Below are 16,653 nucleotides of genomic sequence, written 5' to 3' on the forward strand. Positions count from 1 at the left end.
ATGATTATGAATTTTTTTTATTTTGAACTCCCTTAAAAATACTATTCATGAGAGTTTGTTTGGTTTTAAAAATTCAAAAGATCATATACCCATCCTCAAAGCGTAGAGGATGCGACTACGAGCGTTTGTATATTTTTTTGGGTAAAGTACAAAAAACTACCTCAATTGTTGGTCTCACGACACTTTCATTGCTCATCTTTTTTAAATGACAATGACATACCTCATCTTACGAATTTGTGTCAATATCATACCTAATTTCTCAGTTAAATGCTGATGTGGCTTGATTCGGAACCCACTTTCTATTAAAAAATAATAAATATTATTAAAAACTAAAAAAATCATTTAATATTTTTTAAATATTAAAATAATTAAAAAAAGTTATTAAAAAAAAAAAAAAAAAAAAAACCCAAACAAAACTTCCCCTCTACGCGCCCTCTCTCTTCTCCCTCATCTTCATCTCCCTTCCTCTTCTTCCTACATGATGCAACCCAGAAAAAAGAAAAGAAAAAAAAAAACCAACCAAACTTTGTCCCTTCCCCCCCCCCCCCCGGGGCCTCTCTCTTCTCCCCCATCTTTATCTTTTTTCCTCTTCTTCCCTCTATCTGCTGCAACCGAGAAATAAAAAATAATAATTAAAAAAAAAAAAAACCAATTGTCTTCCCTCGCACCCACCCTTTTCCCTCCTCTACACACCCCACTCCTTAAATCCACACTCATTCCCCCCATTTTCTCCTCACCCAAGTTCTCCACTCGCAGAATCAGCATGGCGAACTGGATCTGGGTTTTTTTTCTTTCTTCTTCTTCTTCCTTCTTCTCCTTCTTCTTCTTCCTCTTCGCCGCGGGGGAGGTGGGGGTGGGGGGGGTGGGGTGGGGTTAGGGGTTGATGGGTTTTCAAAATATTTTTTTTTGGTTGAAGATTAAGTAGGGAAAAAGATGAAGATGGGGCGAGAGAGAAAGGGGAAGAGGGGGTGGAAGGGATGAAAGGTTTTGTATTTTTGTTTTTTTAACTTTTCTTTATTATTTTAATATTTAAAAATATTAAATGATTTTTTTATTTAGTTTTTTTAATTTTTTAATAGAAAGTGGGTTCTGGATCAAGCCACGTCAGCATTAAACTGACAAATTAACGGCATGCTAATGGAAGGTATAACATTGACACAAATTCATAAGATGAGGTATGACATTGTCAATTTTAAAAGATGAGGTATGAAAGTGTCGTGACACCAATAATTGATATAGTTTTTTGTACTTTACCCTATTTTTTTTTCATATTTTTCGCACATATAAATTAATTATTATAATTTTTTTAATGTGTTTGGTATTTTTAAATTACTTGATATTTTTATTTTTAATGTGTTTTATGATTTTTAATCTCAATCTTTACCTATAATATATTATAAAAATAAATAAAACTTAAATTTTAAAATTTATATAGAATAATAATTAATAAACAATATATACATATTCATTATATATATTGTATTTTATAGTAAGTTTTTTTAGTAGTTTAAAAAATTAAAATCATCAAAATAAATTTTTTCTTATCGTGTCGAAATAGTTTACCCGCGTGTCACTCTCATGTAAACCTATTAAGGATTCATTATTAACGGGTTATTATCATGTGACCCGATTAGTTATCGTGTTGACCTGAAACCTGTTATTTTCGTGTCGTGTTAACGAGTCGTGTAAGAAATTGCCAGGTTTAAGCTCACCTATAAATTGTTGTTTGTTGTTGTAAGAAAGTAAGAAGGGAGGAACCAAACAAAGAAAGTAAGAGAGTAGCAGCCAAGAAGATAAGCAAGAAAATAATTTAGAAGTGAGAAATTGCCAGGTTTAAGCTCACCTGTTATTTTCGTATCGTTTACGTGTCATGTTAACAAGTCGTGTAAGAAATTGCCAGGTTTAAGCTCACCTATAAATGGCTGTTTGTTGTTGTAAGAAAGTAAGAAGGGAGGAACCAAACAAAGAAAGTAAGAGAGTAGCAGCCAAGAAGAGAAGCAAGAAAATAATTTAGAAGTGAGAGTTCTAAAAAGTGAGAGAGTTTGTGTGTTATAATATATTGTGAGTGTAATATAAGTAATTTGTTTACTTGTTTTCTCTTTTCAACACTTGTGTTAGAGTTGTGTACTTTAATTTTTCCTCAACAATTGGTATCAGAGTAGTACGATCAAGGACCGACTCTAGTGAAGTTTTTGAGAATTGTGAGAAGTTTAGTACTTCACAAGATTGTTGGCTAATCTTGTTCGGCGTATCGTAGTTTTGTCGACATGATGTTCGATCTTCAAGTTGTTGGAGCAATCAAGAAGTTGAACAACAAAAATTACAACACGTGGTTGACATGCATGGAGTTTTACCTACAAGGCCAAGATCTTTGGGAGGTTGTCAGCGGTAATGAAGTTACATAGTCAGAAGAAGTCACCAGTGTCACTCTGCGGAAGTGGAAAATCAAGGCAGTTAAGGCTATGATTGTCTTGAAAACCACAATTGAAAAGGAGATGTTGGAGCACATAAGGAAAGCCAAAACACCAAAAGAAGCATGGAACACCTTTGCCACACAATGTTCAAAAAAGAACAACACAAGACTACAACTTCTCAAGAACGAGCTGTTATCGGTGGCCCAAAGGAACATGACGATTGCCCAGTACTTTCACAAGATAAAGTCTATTTGCCATGAAAATTTTGAATTAGACCCTAGTGCTGCAATTGTAGAATCCATAATAAAAAGAATAATTATCCATGGGTTGAGACCCAAATACGGAGGCTTTATTGCCTCTATACAAGAATGGCCAAACCAACCATCACTTGTTGAGTTTGAAAAATTGCTTGCCGATCAAGAAGCTTTGGCAAAGCAAATGGGAGAGGTCCTGTCAAGAGGTGAAGATGAAGCGTTCTACACCAACAAAAGTAAAGGCAGCTTCAAGCAGCATGTTGGTAGAGGATCTAAGAGAAATGGTGACAAGGCAAAATGTCATCAAGAAGGAGGAAGTTTTCATCAAGGGGGAGTTCCAACGTATCATGACAATTGTAGTCAGTCCCAGAACAATAAAAGGTTTGAGGGAAAACGCTACAATTGTGGAAAGAAAGGCCACAAGGTGAAGGATTGCTGGTTCAAAAGGCATGCAGAGAGTAATGTTGCCACTTCCAACTTAAAAAAGAAAAGTGAAGATGATTGGGACGCCGTAACATATCTGGCCATATAAGAAGAATGGGACGTTGAAAATCTTCTTGCTGGTTCTCAGAAAATGAGGTGTTGCCTGACTTGAGAGAGATCGAAGATAAGTTGCACGAGAAAATAGGAGAGTAAACTGCTCAAATTCAATCGGGTCCAGATGAGTTTGAGGATTTGCTTGATGGTGATGATGTCGAGCAATAAGTGCTTCATAATCCTTGGCAAACTGGCGTGTACCAACAATTAGAAGAAGATAGACCTAGTGAAGTAGAAGTATCCACTCCACAATCACAACTAAGAAAGAAAAGAAAAACCAAGAAGAGAAAGAAGCAAGAAATTAACTTAGAAGTGAGAGTGGTCTTGTGAGGAGTGTGAGTGATCTAGAGTTTGTCTCTAGGAAGTGAGAGAATGCCATAGCTTCTAAATTGTGTCTTTGAGAGTTTGTGTTTGTAATATTTTGTAAGTTAATGCAAGTAATTTGTTTACTTATTTTGTCTCTCCAATTACACTTGTGTTAGAGTTCTGTACTCTAATATTTTTCAACAGGAGCCTGCATATGCGTGTGCCAACAAGTCTACGAAAAGAAAATTAAAACAAGAAAATGATGCAGCATTGGTTGAGAAAAGTTCGAAGAAAATTCGATCTCGTTGATCATCAACTTTATTTTGTATTGTTAATTCACTTTCGTTTTTAGTTGAAGTTTCTGAGCTCAATCTGGCTTGTCTGTTCTTTGTTTATTTTAACTTGCTTGACGACTAAGTAATTTCAGTAATTTCCCTAGTGACATCTAGAAGAAATGGATGGTTGAATATGTAGGGGTAGTAACTTTGACGTGACACGATTAGTAAACCAACGCGTTTGAATTTAACTCGTCAACTCGTTTAAAATTGCCACACCTAGTTGTAAGCACAACTCAAAACATGACTTTAAAAGAGAATTCTATAAAATAGCCAAATTCGAAGATGGAAAGAGATAGGGGATCAATAAGTAAATTCGGAATACCAAAAGTTCATCATAAGTTAGGTGAGTTAGACTAGTTGGTCATCGTTTCCGCATTAGTACTGATTGAATCTCTCACTTCATAAATTAGAATAGTTTAAAATAGTTTGAAAATCATTTTTCCTAGGCTACTAACGAACACAGTTTACGTCCATAGTAATCGCAAATTGTAATCAAGTAAACAGAAAAACTAAGATTATCATATCATCATGACACACATCTACTCATATTCACTTAAAATTGTTCAAACGGGACAAGTCTATTTGGTCTTGTCCACATGGGCTAAGCCTTATAATGCGTTAATAATAATGTGCTTCAATTTCTTCTTTGGCGAAAATCGAACCTAAGATCTGTCATTTACAACTACACCATAGTATTAATTGACAGAAGCTCATCTAGTGTTTATGAGTAAAGTAATATTATTAAATTAACCATGACACTATGACAAGTGGTACAGTGAAATTGCAGTAGAATTCTAAGCCCAGTATGCTTTTTGATCTTGGATGATCTCGGATTCGAGGCACAAAGCATTGAGATTAGTCGTACCTTTTGAGGTGTAAAAATTCATCTTTAGGTAAACTAATGAAAATGACTTCAAAATTTTAAGTTTTAACGATAAAGACAAAATAAAAGATAAAATGAATAATACCAAAATTGACTTTAATGTAAAAATATAATTTTTTGTTAAATTGAACAGTACCAGAAGTTTTTCGTTAAAGTTGCTTTAATTTTTCTATTAAATGGGCCAACGACACAAATATTATCAGACAAATTGTCGTTGTTACTATTACACCGGCGCCATTAGTTACTTTGAATCTTTGATGTAGAAATTAAACTCCACACATAAATGAACTCCAAATCCAAAACGTATCGATCAAGAAACCACATCAAGAAGATGAACAAGCTCATCATCTTCTTTCCCTCCTTAACCTCTCTGCTTCTAATGTCTTCCTTCTCCGCCATTCTACATCCATCTCTCTGTTCCTCCGCCCTCGCCTCCGCCCCATCCCACAACCACTTCACCGCATTCCACCACTTCCTCGAGACCAACATCAACCGAACTGCAGCGTCAATTGGAACAACCCAGCAGAGCATCAGAGCCCTTTTGAGGCTCCAAGAATTGTATGTCCAAGAAAGGAATGCGCTGAGAGATTGCTTGGAGATGTTAGACCAAACCCTTTACGAACTAGGCCAGGTAATCGAAGACTTGCACGGTTTGCGTGTGTCTTACGGCAACCTCAAGACCCTTCTGAGCGCTGCAATGACGAATCAGAACACTTGCATTGATGGGTTCTTTGAGTTGGAGGAGTTGGACTCCGAAAACCAAAAGGGTCTCAAAGGTCACTTGCAAGGGCTGCTGAGTCCGATTTCCGAGTCGATGAGTAATTGCTTGGCAATGATCAGAAACCAAGAACAGATTCTGAATTCGCAGAAGAGGGTTAGTAGCAGTACTACCAAGAAATCATCGAAGAAGAGGTTTCCGAAATGGATGCTGCCGGGTGATCGAAATCTGATGCAGAGATTAGTGCCAAGAATAAGGGCTGACATTGTTGTTGCTGCCGATGGGAGTGGAGATTATGAAACCATTGGTGAAGCTCTGAAGGTGGCTCCTAATTTTAGCATGGACAGATTTGTAATTAGAATAAATTCCGGGGTTTACAATGAGACTGTAGAGATCGCCAGAGTAAAGTCTAATATCATGCTTGTTGGGGAAGGGATGAAATCAACCATAATCACAGGGTCTAAGAGCTTTGCAGATGGATTTTCCACCTTTGCTACAGCCACTTTCAGTATGTCACATTTTTTCGGTTCCGAATATTATTAGTTGGTTTTGATTCAAGTGTGTTCTTGGCATTTTTTTTATTTGTATGCGGAATATGATAAGAAAGTTAAGGCCTTTTTGTGTTTTTGGATAGCTGCAGCTGTAATTGAGGACAAGTTCTTAGCTAGGGTTTAAGAATGCCACATTTTTTCAGTTCCAAAAATTAGTAATTAATTTAATCTTGACGTGTTCTTGGCAATTATTTTTACGTGTGTCTGAAATTTGATTGAAGAAAGTTAAACTTTTTTCGTATTTTCGATGTTTGCAGCTGTCATTAGGGACAAGTTCATAGCTAGGGTTTAAGTATGTCTTATTTTCGTGGCTCCGAAAATCATTTGAACTGTTGTGTTCTTGGCATTTTTGAGATGTGTATCTGAGATTTGATGATGGAAAGTTAAACCCTTTTTGTGTTTTCGGTCTTTGCAGCTGTAATCGGGGACAAGTTCCTAGCTAGGGACCTGACGATAACCAACACAGCAGGCTCAGAAAAGTTCCAGGCAGTTGCTGCAAGAGTGACCTCAAACTCTGCATTCTACCGCTGCAACTTCAGTTCATACCAAGACACCCTCTACGTCCACTCACTCCGCCAATTCTACCGCAACTGCATCATCGAAGGCACGATTGATTTCATTTTTGGTAATGCAGCTGCAGTCTTCCAACGCTGCAGGGTGATTGTCCGAAAACCAATCCCCGGACAGAAAGTTATGATCACTGCACAAGGCAGAACGGACCCGAATCAGAACACCGGCATTTCACTGCAGAAATGCACCATTGTGGCTGCGCCGGAATTCAACAAGACCGAGAGGCAAACTATCACAGCATTTTTGGGAAGGCCATGGAGGAACTACTCAAGGACAGTTGTGATGAGGAGCTATCTGGGGGACTTGATACACCCACAGGGGTGGTCAAAGTGGGATGAATTTACCACTGTGGACACGGTGGAGTACATTGAGTACTTGAACTTTGGACCTGGATCAGACACAAGGCAAAGGGTAAATTGGGGAGGGTATAAAAGGAATTGCAGTGAGGAGATCGTGAGGCAGTTTACAGTTGGCTTGTTTTTGCATGGTGAAAGTGACTGGATTCAGACCACTGGGATTCCACTCTCTTATGGTTCATAACAATTTGAATCAATTTCAGTAATTACATAGAACCATCCTGTAAATACAAAATTTCGTTCGTGGTATGGAACTGGTTCGGAAAATTAATGGTTAGATCTTACGTGTAAGGATCGAATGGAGATTTACAAAAAAAAGGCAGGTTGTCATTTTTATTTCTTGTTTACGTACATAGAATCGGAATAAGAATGAATTTACATACTCAGGAATTACAAATGTAACGTACAGGAAAAACCTAGTTACAAAATTTGCCTGCAGCGCGTATGAGGTCGTAAATATATACACCACGTCCATCCCCTTGGCGAGTTGTAGCATTGGCGACGAAAAGGTCACATGAAGCACTCTGAACTTTTGAACAACATTTCCATTCTGAATCTCCCATACTTGATTCCGGTGACCTGCCGCTGTTTGTGCTACAAGGCATAAGTATCCGGGCAAACACAACCGGTAAGCAAGAAGACCGCCACACTATTCACCACCGTGCTGTTTTTTAAATTCTTCAATTGTCCTTTCCACATTCTCTTTACGAAGAGGCTGCGTAGGGTACAGAACTAGTGCTAAAACTAAGGTGAATGCAAAACCAATTAGCCCACTAAACGGTTTGAACGGCTGTGTCCCCATAATCCAAGGAAGAAAGTTAGCCCGGTAGGTTAGGAAGCCACCTCTCTGTATGATGAAACTTGAAGCGATAATTCCTGCACGTAACCCAATTGGAATCGCAAGGCTGCCTTCGCTTCTTTGCCGAGCACCTGCTAAACTCAAAGATAGAAGCCATAGTCCTGGTACTGATAGCGGAGACCTGAAATTCCATTGAAATATAAAGAACTGTTAGATTTGTCTTGCACGTCGTCAGCAGAAAGCATTATATAGAAGATTCCGGTATTGCATTGCACGTATCTTGTGTATGGCACAACAATAGCGGAAACTGAGGCCACCTAAAAAGCTAAAAGGTATAGCAAATATCGATTCCAGTTACCATACAGAAGACAAAAAGAAAGCACTGGTTCTAGGAGGCGATGAGTAAAATAAAATGAATAGAAAGCAACCTCTGGGATAAAGCGAACACAAGTCCTGATATAATTATTCCTCGATGATATCCAAGATCTGCAGCAATTTCTTGGGGCAGCCATGCCCTGAAAAGCAATTCTTCCACAAGAGCAATACCAGTAGCTACTACAACTCCTTGACCAACCGTCATAAGCCCTTGCGTATACACTTTGAGCCGTGCCACAGCATCCAAAGAAGACGGAGTAGAAGGCCAGGCAAGATTCACACAGCCAAGTAGTGCGCTTACAGAGTGTATTGACAAAACAAGGACAACTCCACCAATCAAGCCCTTCAAAAAATCACCTAACTGCAAGCAAGGAGATGAAAAATCATACAACTGCAAGTAAATAACACTATCTTATTTTGCATGATCTTAGAGTACACGTCCACAATTTCAGCTAACACATACCTTTGCAAATGACGTTAAATCTAGCCCATATCTGTGAAGAGGATTTTCATATCCACGTATTCTTTTACCCCATATCACAACAAGTATCATAAAAGCAGTGTAGAGGCCAACAATGCAAGCAAGTTCAGCAAATCTAGAGGATGTATTGGTTGCCCAGCTTTGCAAAAATGATGGAAGTAGTGGAATGATGATTGGCGACCACAAAACAAGAACCATACCGACAAACCCAAAAATTCTACAGAAGCAAATCAGGATAAAAGAACATATCAGGAACTAAAATAATCAAGAACAAATTTTTGTACATAATAAAATGATCACCATGCAAACCAAAGGAACTTAACAAACTAAGGGAAATCAGATCACTGATTTCACGAATGCATGATGCAACATACATATAAAAGTTCCACTTTGAAACTCTCTTAATAGTCGTAAACTATATGGATTGGCATGCAAGATTAACTTCTTGAACATAGAAATTTGTACTCTAAATAATTTCGAGATAAAGATTCTCTTTCTTTTCTAAAGCAGTAATTAGAATTAACCTACACAATACCTCTGGATTAAGGGACGCTCAGCTATATGAAGAAATTGGATAAGCTTATCGGTCAAACTCATCGCACCACGTAGACCACCCCAAAGCAAAGCAGCTTTTCCAACTAACCTCAACATGCCACCCCTTTGTCCCAAGTCTGCCAACATTGCGACCAATCTATTTGCAAAGGGGTTACAAAATTAGTAAAAGAAAGAAGTGGTACGTCTCTATATATTGGAAATACATATGTTTTGTGCTAATACCTTTCTTGATCCACTTCACCACCTTCCTTGGTGGGTACCACAGGAGCAGCAACTGACATGGCTTTCTCAGCGAGACTTGTGACAATGTTACTTTGGTTTTTCTCAGCCTCTTCAAACTTGTCAGGCTCCTTCTGACCTTTACCTTTCACCAATGACTTGGACAAACTCTCGCCAGAAGTTTCATCACCTTTGTACGAATCCTGTGTGTTTGTATATATGCATAATAAGTAGCAACATAAAATAAGTCAGCTGATTTTTGTCATCACAAAGAACAAAATCAAATAAACAAAACAATAGAGGATAAGGCAATGGAATCTGACATAGTGACATGGACATCATCTTAGGCAGCTCTCGTATTGAGAACAATAACAGAACACCAAAGAGAAGGTAAATACAAAGTAACTGATTTTGAACAAGATCATGTTAAGCAGTGGGAATAATGATGATACAGTTGCCTCAATAGAAGAAGGAAGTTTTCTGTAAGTTAATCTCAAAGACAACACTATGCTGTGTGGTAACTACCAAGTTGGACAGTAGTTTAAGAAATACAAATCCCTAAAAACAATTTTGCATGGGCATCTACTTGTATAGCTACCATTTTAAGAAAACTAAAAATGTCTGAATAAATGAACATATTACCTGGTGCTTCACGAACAATGCAGATGCCCCTAGGGCAGCTGTAACAGCACCAACCATAACACTGTTGTTGATATTCTTCAACCCGGTCTTTTCCCCTTCCCTGTTAACTGAACTGTCCACGCTAGCATTTTGATCAGATTTATCAACAGGCATGTGGTGAATCTCTGTGCCACTAGCCTTGCCCAGATCTTTTTTTCCAGATACTTTTGCTCGACTAAGCGTCAGGGCTTCTATTCGACCATAATTATGGATCGTAACCACATCAAAATATTTTCTCAGTGCCGCTAGGCTTGAGCCTACTATAACACCAACTGGCAGCACTCTTCTCAAGTGACTAGTGCCCTGAACAGCAGATGATATGGCTCTTATTATATGCTCACCATGGAGAGTACCAACTTTTTCCGTAGTGCAGTCAATAATACTATGGTAATCAACTTCCAAACATGGTGCATACTTGTCATGTCCAACATCAAATGAAACTGCATTTGCCACTTTTTCCATATCTTTGTAAAGATAGGGTTCCATCCGTTTCATGTCATCCGCACTTATTCTGCGACCCACTTCAATCTTCAAAGTATGCAATACAATATTTTTCACAAATTGCATAAACTCCTCTATTTTCTCTTCACCAATTTCAACTCTCCCCTCAATATTTTCCACTGTTTCATATTCTTTCACTGGTTCCTGATGCTTTTCTGTATCTAATATTACATATGATGGTTCGATAACTTTACCATTTACCTTTGCAGGTGAATGGGTGTGAATATTTCTGTCAACACCCCTATGAGTTGCAACGTTACCAACAGAACTTTCAACTTGTCCCGGTTGTTCTAAGAGCTTCCACTGACCTTCTTCTGGAAAATAGTCCAACAACAGAGCAGCGGTTGAATCTAAATCAAGTGATTCGTCAGGTACCTTTGAAACGAGAGTATTCACCCCATATGGAATTGAAGTTACGGAAAGCGGCGGCTTCTTTACATGATTAAGTTTGTCTACACTTCCAGCAAGAAGATTTGTACCAACTAGTTGATCCTTCTTTTCATTTTTATCATCACCTACACTGTTAACTGCATCACTTCCCTGAGAACTGTTCAAACCAATCCCATAAGCTGATGAGGGGCTTTGATTAGACTTCTCTACCCATCCATTTGGTGCATCATGTTGCAAATCCGCACCATTCTCAGGGTGATCAGATACAAGGACACTGCTTAACATATCCATCTGTACATTTTTGTCAGTCTTACTTGCTTCTGAATCTTCTTGACTATTGACATGACTGACATGGTCCTTTGCAGATTCAGACTCTGATACAGAATCATCTTCTTTTACTACACTTTCATGTGAACTCTCCTCCATTTGAGTTATTATATTTTCTATAACACCAAAAACATTGTTGACTGCCATTTGGGTGTTATCATCCATCCCTGTCAATGCATTCAATGCCTCAGAAACGCTGAAGTTCTTACTTTGGTCCACCACGGGCTGCACATTCTTATTATCCTTCTTTTGATTATCATTGTCTTCCTCTTTCTTTGTGTCTAATGGAGTGATTCTACCATCTTGGTCTTTCTGCTCCTCAACAATTGCTTCCTCAGTACCACCAACGATTTCAGCCTGGCTGGAATTGTTAGGGGTCGTTTCTAGTTCTGAACCCTTTTCACTATTGGAAAGATCTTCAGGAGCCTTTTCCTTGGAAGACTTGTCATTTCCTGATTGGCTAGTGTCCTTTCCAACAGAATCAGAAATATCACTTTCCTGACCGCTCAATGATTGAGACTGGTCTAGATTTAAAAACTTTTCACTATTGGAAAGATCTTCAGGAGCCTTTTCTTTGGAAGAATTATTTCCTGGTTCGCTGGTGTCCTTTCCAACAGAATCAGAAATATCACTTTCCTGACTGCTCAACGATTGAGACTGGTCCAGATTTGAAATCTTTTCTGATCCCTCTGAGGGAGGATCCTCTGATCCCTCTGAGGGAGGATCCTCTGATTCTAATCCCCCTGGACGCTTGTTTGCATCAGGTTGTTTGTTAGTTGAGCTGTCCACCAGATCATCCTTTTTCAACAGATCTGATGAACGATTGTCTTTCTGTACCCCTTCTGAACTTGATGTTCCCATGACCTTGTCTTCGATCTTTGACTGTAGACCTGAAGACATGTCAGGAATCCGAGCAATACCCAAAAGTTGATCAAACTTTAGGTTTGTGCCTTGAGTATGCAGAGCTCCAGAAACAGCAGATGTTAGCTTTCCACGAACATCTTCCGGCACTGCATCTTGCAAAGCTTTCATCAGCGTGTCTCCTTGATCAACTGCTGCTAAGACCTGGGCCCATATACCACATAAATGTGAGATAAATACATATTGGGTACACAATTTTATTCTGATAGACCAGAACCAAACATAGAGAAGACCAGAGACCCAAATTAACATATAAAATTAACATTAACACAACCACAAAAGTAAACAGTAGCGTAAAACTGCAATTTCGAGCACCACCTTCTTCTTCTTTTCTTCTGTAAGAGTATCAGGCATGGTTACATCTAGCATATTCATCACAACTTCTGCTGTCTGTAACACTTGACCTTTTTCACCTACAGGACTGACTTCCTCCTCATTGACCAATTCTTGATCATCAGATTTAGTCTGATCCGGGGAACCATTTTCCACACACTGCAACCCTGTGTTTTGGACCTCTGACTTTCTCAAAGAGTCCTTTCTGGATCTTACCCAAAAGCTAGCAGCATTATCATTTTCTTCAGGCATACTGTTTGCGGGACCTGTGGTATTTCCATTTAAGGAATCTGACTGGGCAAGATCCACCAGCTTGGCACCACTATTGTTGGACAGTCTGCCTTCCACAAGAGATAATCCTTCTGAAGGGTCTATGGGTAGGTCTACATCTTTAAGAAGAGGGTGACGGCCCTTCAAAAGTCCAAGCTCTACTGCTGTGAGCCACTGCACATACCACATGCATTCTTATCAGAATATTAGAATGCAAACTTAGATCCCATCAAAATCTTCAACATGGGGTGGTTGAATGATACACAAAAATTATTCAAGCTCAAAGAGAAATAAACTCATTAATTACCTCAATTGTTAAGTGCTGGCACCAAGACACTGCAGATCTACCACCATCCATAACACTAGAAGGCAAGTAAGAACACAAAAGTAGGCTTGTGAATGGATTTTCTGCTATCAAACTGCGTGGAACTGAGAAGAGTGGTGCTGAGCCATCGTTTTTCTGATAAATTGACATAATATGAGCATAAAATGAACAAGCTTGTCAATATTGAAGAAGACTGCATTGAGTTGACAACTATGTAGGTACCTGTATAAATAGGACAGGGATCTTTACATTCCCAATCACACCTCTTGTACTTGATTTGGAATAAAAATCCTCAATGGCCTCATAACCATAAGATACAATGGAGATTGCTTTGTCGAAATCACGAACAGATTTTGCTGAAAGAGCTTGTTCCACATCAAACCCTTTTGATTTTCCTTGAAACAGTTCCTACAAAACCAGGCATGCATATAGCATAATTTCTAGCAGTAAGGGGTAGGTTACGTTAACAAAATGGTTGAACATAGTTGGAAACCACGTTAAGAATTTTGAGTAACAATTTGTTCCGTAATAGATGGAATGCACTTGCACTATACTAGAAGTTTCAAGCCGGTCATCCACCTTGTTAGATCTCAAAATATCTATGAGACCATCAGTGAGATTCTCGTCAATAGCCATCTGATGAGGAGAGGACCTAGTGGCCTCCTCTAAGTCAAAGGGATTGTCAATGCAGGTGGCAGCTGTAAGCGGTGTGCTCTCCCCAGCTTCTGCCAGGTACTTTGTCAACATGTTAGCACCATAACCCCAGCCAACACCCATCAACGTGGTCCATGGCCTAGCCTTAGTAATGAACTGTATAGCAGTGGAGATATCATCGCTGTCAGCAGCTGAAAATAACCTACATAACATGAAGTAACTTAAGTAGCCCTACCAGGGATGGAGCTAGAAATTTCTTCTAATGGGGGAAACCCAAAAAACAACTAACAAAACCTTATTATGGTATCGCTTATACCTAATATGATAATGGGGATGATTTCAAACGCTGATATATCACAATTTCAATGTTACGAAAAATTTAATGTAGTAATGAAAAGTGGCAAAGTGAAGAGAAAAATATTAAGCGGGAGAGGGGTTTTACTGTTTAAATGATGGAATTTTTGCTCAATATTTGATATTGGGGGTATGCTTGATGTTAGATACATATACATTCTTCAAATGTAACAAGTGTAATATCTAGCTGCAGTCTACAGCTTAACAATGAATTGCTTGAGTGGGGGCATCTACCCCCAGTGGGTCTTCATTGGCTCCATCCATGAGCCCTACGATCACCACTTTGTGATTCTCCCAAAAAGCACAAACAGAAAAGAAAAAAAATCCACAACAAAACCAGAGGCACTTTGTTAACTGTATATAACAAAGGCAATACTAAATCCAAGATACCGAATTTCCAACCATAACCCGTTGTTCAAGTTTTGAACTTTCTGATACAAGTGATATTCTACTTTGAACTAAGCTAAATTATGAGGAGGATTGAACTTGGGTGCATACGGGCAGTACACCCGTTCTCTCCAATGCGGCTCCGCCCACGGCTGCTCCAAGTGTTTAACTTCAATTCACAAACACATGATCCTAGCCTTCCAAAAAAAAAAAAAAAAACCCAAAACAAATGCAGACCCATTTCTTAGCTATATGCAACAAGGGCAATACTCAATCCAAGATATCAAATTTTCTGAAAATAACCCAATATTCCAAGTTTTGAATTGATTGAGAGAGTTAACATACCGCGGAGTGGTGAGCGGCGAACCGGCGCAGCCCCTCGGGTTCATAACAATCGGAAAGCAGCCTCGCCTGAGAGCTTCACACACGAACGACCTGACACTCCAATCCAAGCTTCCCATTGACGAGCCCGGCACGAGAACCAAGGTGGTATCCAAGCCATGCTCTTCTCTCAAATCCAAATTCGCCGGCCAATCCAAAGATATCACTCCTCCGTCGTCCGTACTTATACACAGTCTCTGATACTCCAATTTCTCCTCCAAAAAACTCCCCGCTTCGCTACCCGAATCGAAACGAATTCTGCCGCTGTTCAACCGCACGAAGTGCCTGTCCTCCTTCACCAGCTTCTCGTTCACGTCTTCTAGCAATTCGCTGCCTTGAAACGACACCGACGGACACCGTAACAGCACGAACCGGTTAAATGGCGTGGGACTGGTGAACAGCACCCACTCCCCGATATCCGAGTCGGATTTCCACTCGACGGGTTTCGAACCCGGACTCGAATTCGAATTGTTGGCGAGGAAGAGGGCGGCGCCGGAGACGATCCCCAGAACCGGAGCGATGAATTCCAGGGAACTGGGGGACGGGAATTGGGAAATGAATTCGTGGAATGGGATTCCGCCTCCGAGTTGGCTTCGCGGGGCCAGTTTGAGCCTGCGGCGGCGGAAGACGCGGAACTCGCGGATCTGGAAAGCGTGCCTGGGCGAGAAACGGGGAGTGAAGCTGGAATAGTGGGGGAGGTTCAAGCTCAGATTGCTCATCGTTTTTGGGTTTTCGAAAAACCAAGAACCGGAAATCGGGTTTTTTGAAAACTCTGAGTTCGGTTTTTATTTTTCTGGTGGGGAAGAAGTGATAGGGAATCAGAGATGAGAGAGAGAGTTCTAGAGAGAGAAAGATGTAGAAAGCTGTGATGGAGAGTGACGTGGGCGGTGGAGAAGAAGACGGTGGATGGAAACGGAAAGTAAGTTGGAGGGATCCGACCTTGATTGGTCAGAAGAAGAGGCGGGAGCGTTTTTTACCCGCGAATGGATCCCAAGAAAGGAGCTTTAACGGTCCGTATTTCCGACTAAATTCACTAAAAGGCACAGTTACGAGAGCAACCAGTATAGAAAGTTCCACGGTCCATATATTATTGTCCATACATTATGATTTTAGCGGCGGTAAGGCGGTGCCATGTGGCACAAGTGTCCCTTCCCAGGAAAAGTGAGCCATGAGAGCTCCACGTGTAGAAATTTTTAATTGTAACAGAAATACAAGTGGTACATCACGTGTTTTAATATAAATTGTAGAAAATTTTATTTTTTAAGTTATTAATTTTTAAGCACACATATCCCACTATTTGTATAATGACATGTATTGTATCATTCCGTGTACCGGTCACATTGAAAAATCTCAGAAGTTAAGGGCAGGTGCACAATTAAAGCAACGTTTTAATTTTATAATATAACGCTACGTGAAATGAAAGAAAATTTAATATATAATAAGAAATTGTTATTAGTACTTTAAAATTTTCATTTCGTATTTTAAATTACATTTTTAAAGAGCGTAAAATAAAATTTTTAAAATACTAATAATAACTTTTTATGTAATATTGTATTATTCGATGTACTCAATCAATTTAAGTTTGATTTTTTGTACTAGTAGTGCCACTCCAATGGCAACTGTCACTTCGTCATTAAGAGCTATTTCTGAGTTTTTAGAAACAGTGTTTTAAGGTTTTGAAAGCACTTAATATAAATTGGTTCAAAAAATATTTTTACTATTTTCGCTTTTAGCCATTTTAAATGTACTTACAAACAACCCCAAGTGTTATGT

General features: G+C 39.2%; 3 protein-coding genes across 4 annotated transcripts; 2 read left to right on the forward strand and 1 right to left on the reverse strand.

The window, feature by feature from the left end:
* Positions 1-2,462: 2,462 nt before the first annotated feature.
* On the forward strand, positions 2,463-3,200 carry LOC103940514. The gene has a single exon (XM_009350636.1). The coding sequence runs from the start codon at positions 2,463-2,465 to the stop codon at positions 3,198-3,200; it is 738 nt and encodes a 245-aa protein (XP_009348911.1).
* A 1,863-nt stretch (positions 3,201-5,063) lies between these two features.
* On the forward strand, positions 5,064-7,113 carry LOC103940515 (pectinesterase-like). Its single transcript, XM_009350637.3, has 2 exons — positions 5,064-5,958; positions 6,417-7,113. The coding sequence occupies exons 1-2, from the start codon at positions 5,064-5,066 to the stop codon at positions 7,109-7,111; spliced, it is 1,590 nt and encodes a 529-aa protein (XP_009348912.2). The 3' UTR covers positions 7,112-7,113.
* Positions 7,114-7,232: 119 nt separating this feature from the next.
* On the reverse strand, positions 7,233-15,929 carry LOC103940507. 2 transcript variants are annotated; one of them, XM_009350623.3, is made up of 11 exons: positions 14,845-15,929; positions 13,684-13,960; positions 13,327-13,512; positions 13,087-13,239; positions 12,495-12,953; positions 9,999-12,320; positions 9,360-9,559; positions 9,118-9,273; positions 8,565-8,799; positions 8,155-8,462; positions 7,233-7,907 (listed from the first exon to the last, which is right to left on the reverse strand). In XM_009350623.3, exons 1-11 carry the CDS (start codon positions 15,597-15,599, stop codon positions 7,577-7,579), a joined length of 5,382 nt encoding a protein of 1,793 aa, XP_009348898.1. In that variant the 5' UTR covers positions 15,600-15,929; the 3' UTR covers positions 7,233-7,576. The 2 variants fall into 2 exon arrangements, with proteins under 2 accessions (XP_009348898.1, XP_018501330.1); XM_018645814.2 differs by having other exon boundaries at positions 13,684-13,914; positions 14,845-14,983.
* Positions 15,930-16,653: the final 724 nt, after the last annotated feature.

Source organism: the organism of the source record quoted next, unplaced genomic scaffold (genome assembly GCF_019419815.1).
Source record: "Pyrus x bretschneideri cultivar Hongxiangsu unplaced genomic scaffold, Pyrus_bretschneideri_v1 Contig8, whole genome shotgun sequence".
Lineage (NCBI taxonomy): Eukaryota > Viridiplantae > Streptophyta > Magnoliopsida > Rosales > Rosaceae > Pyrus > Pyrus x bretschneideri.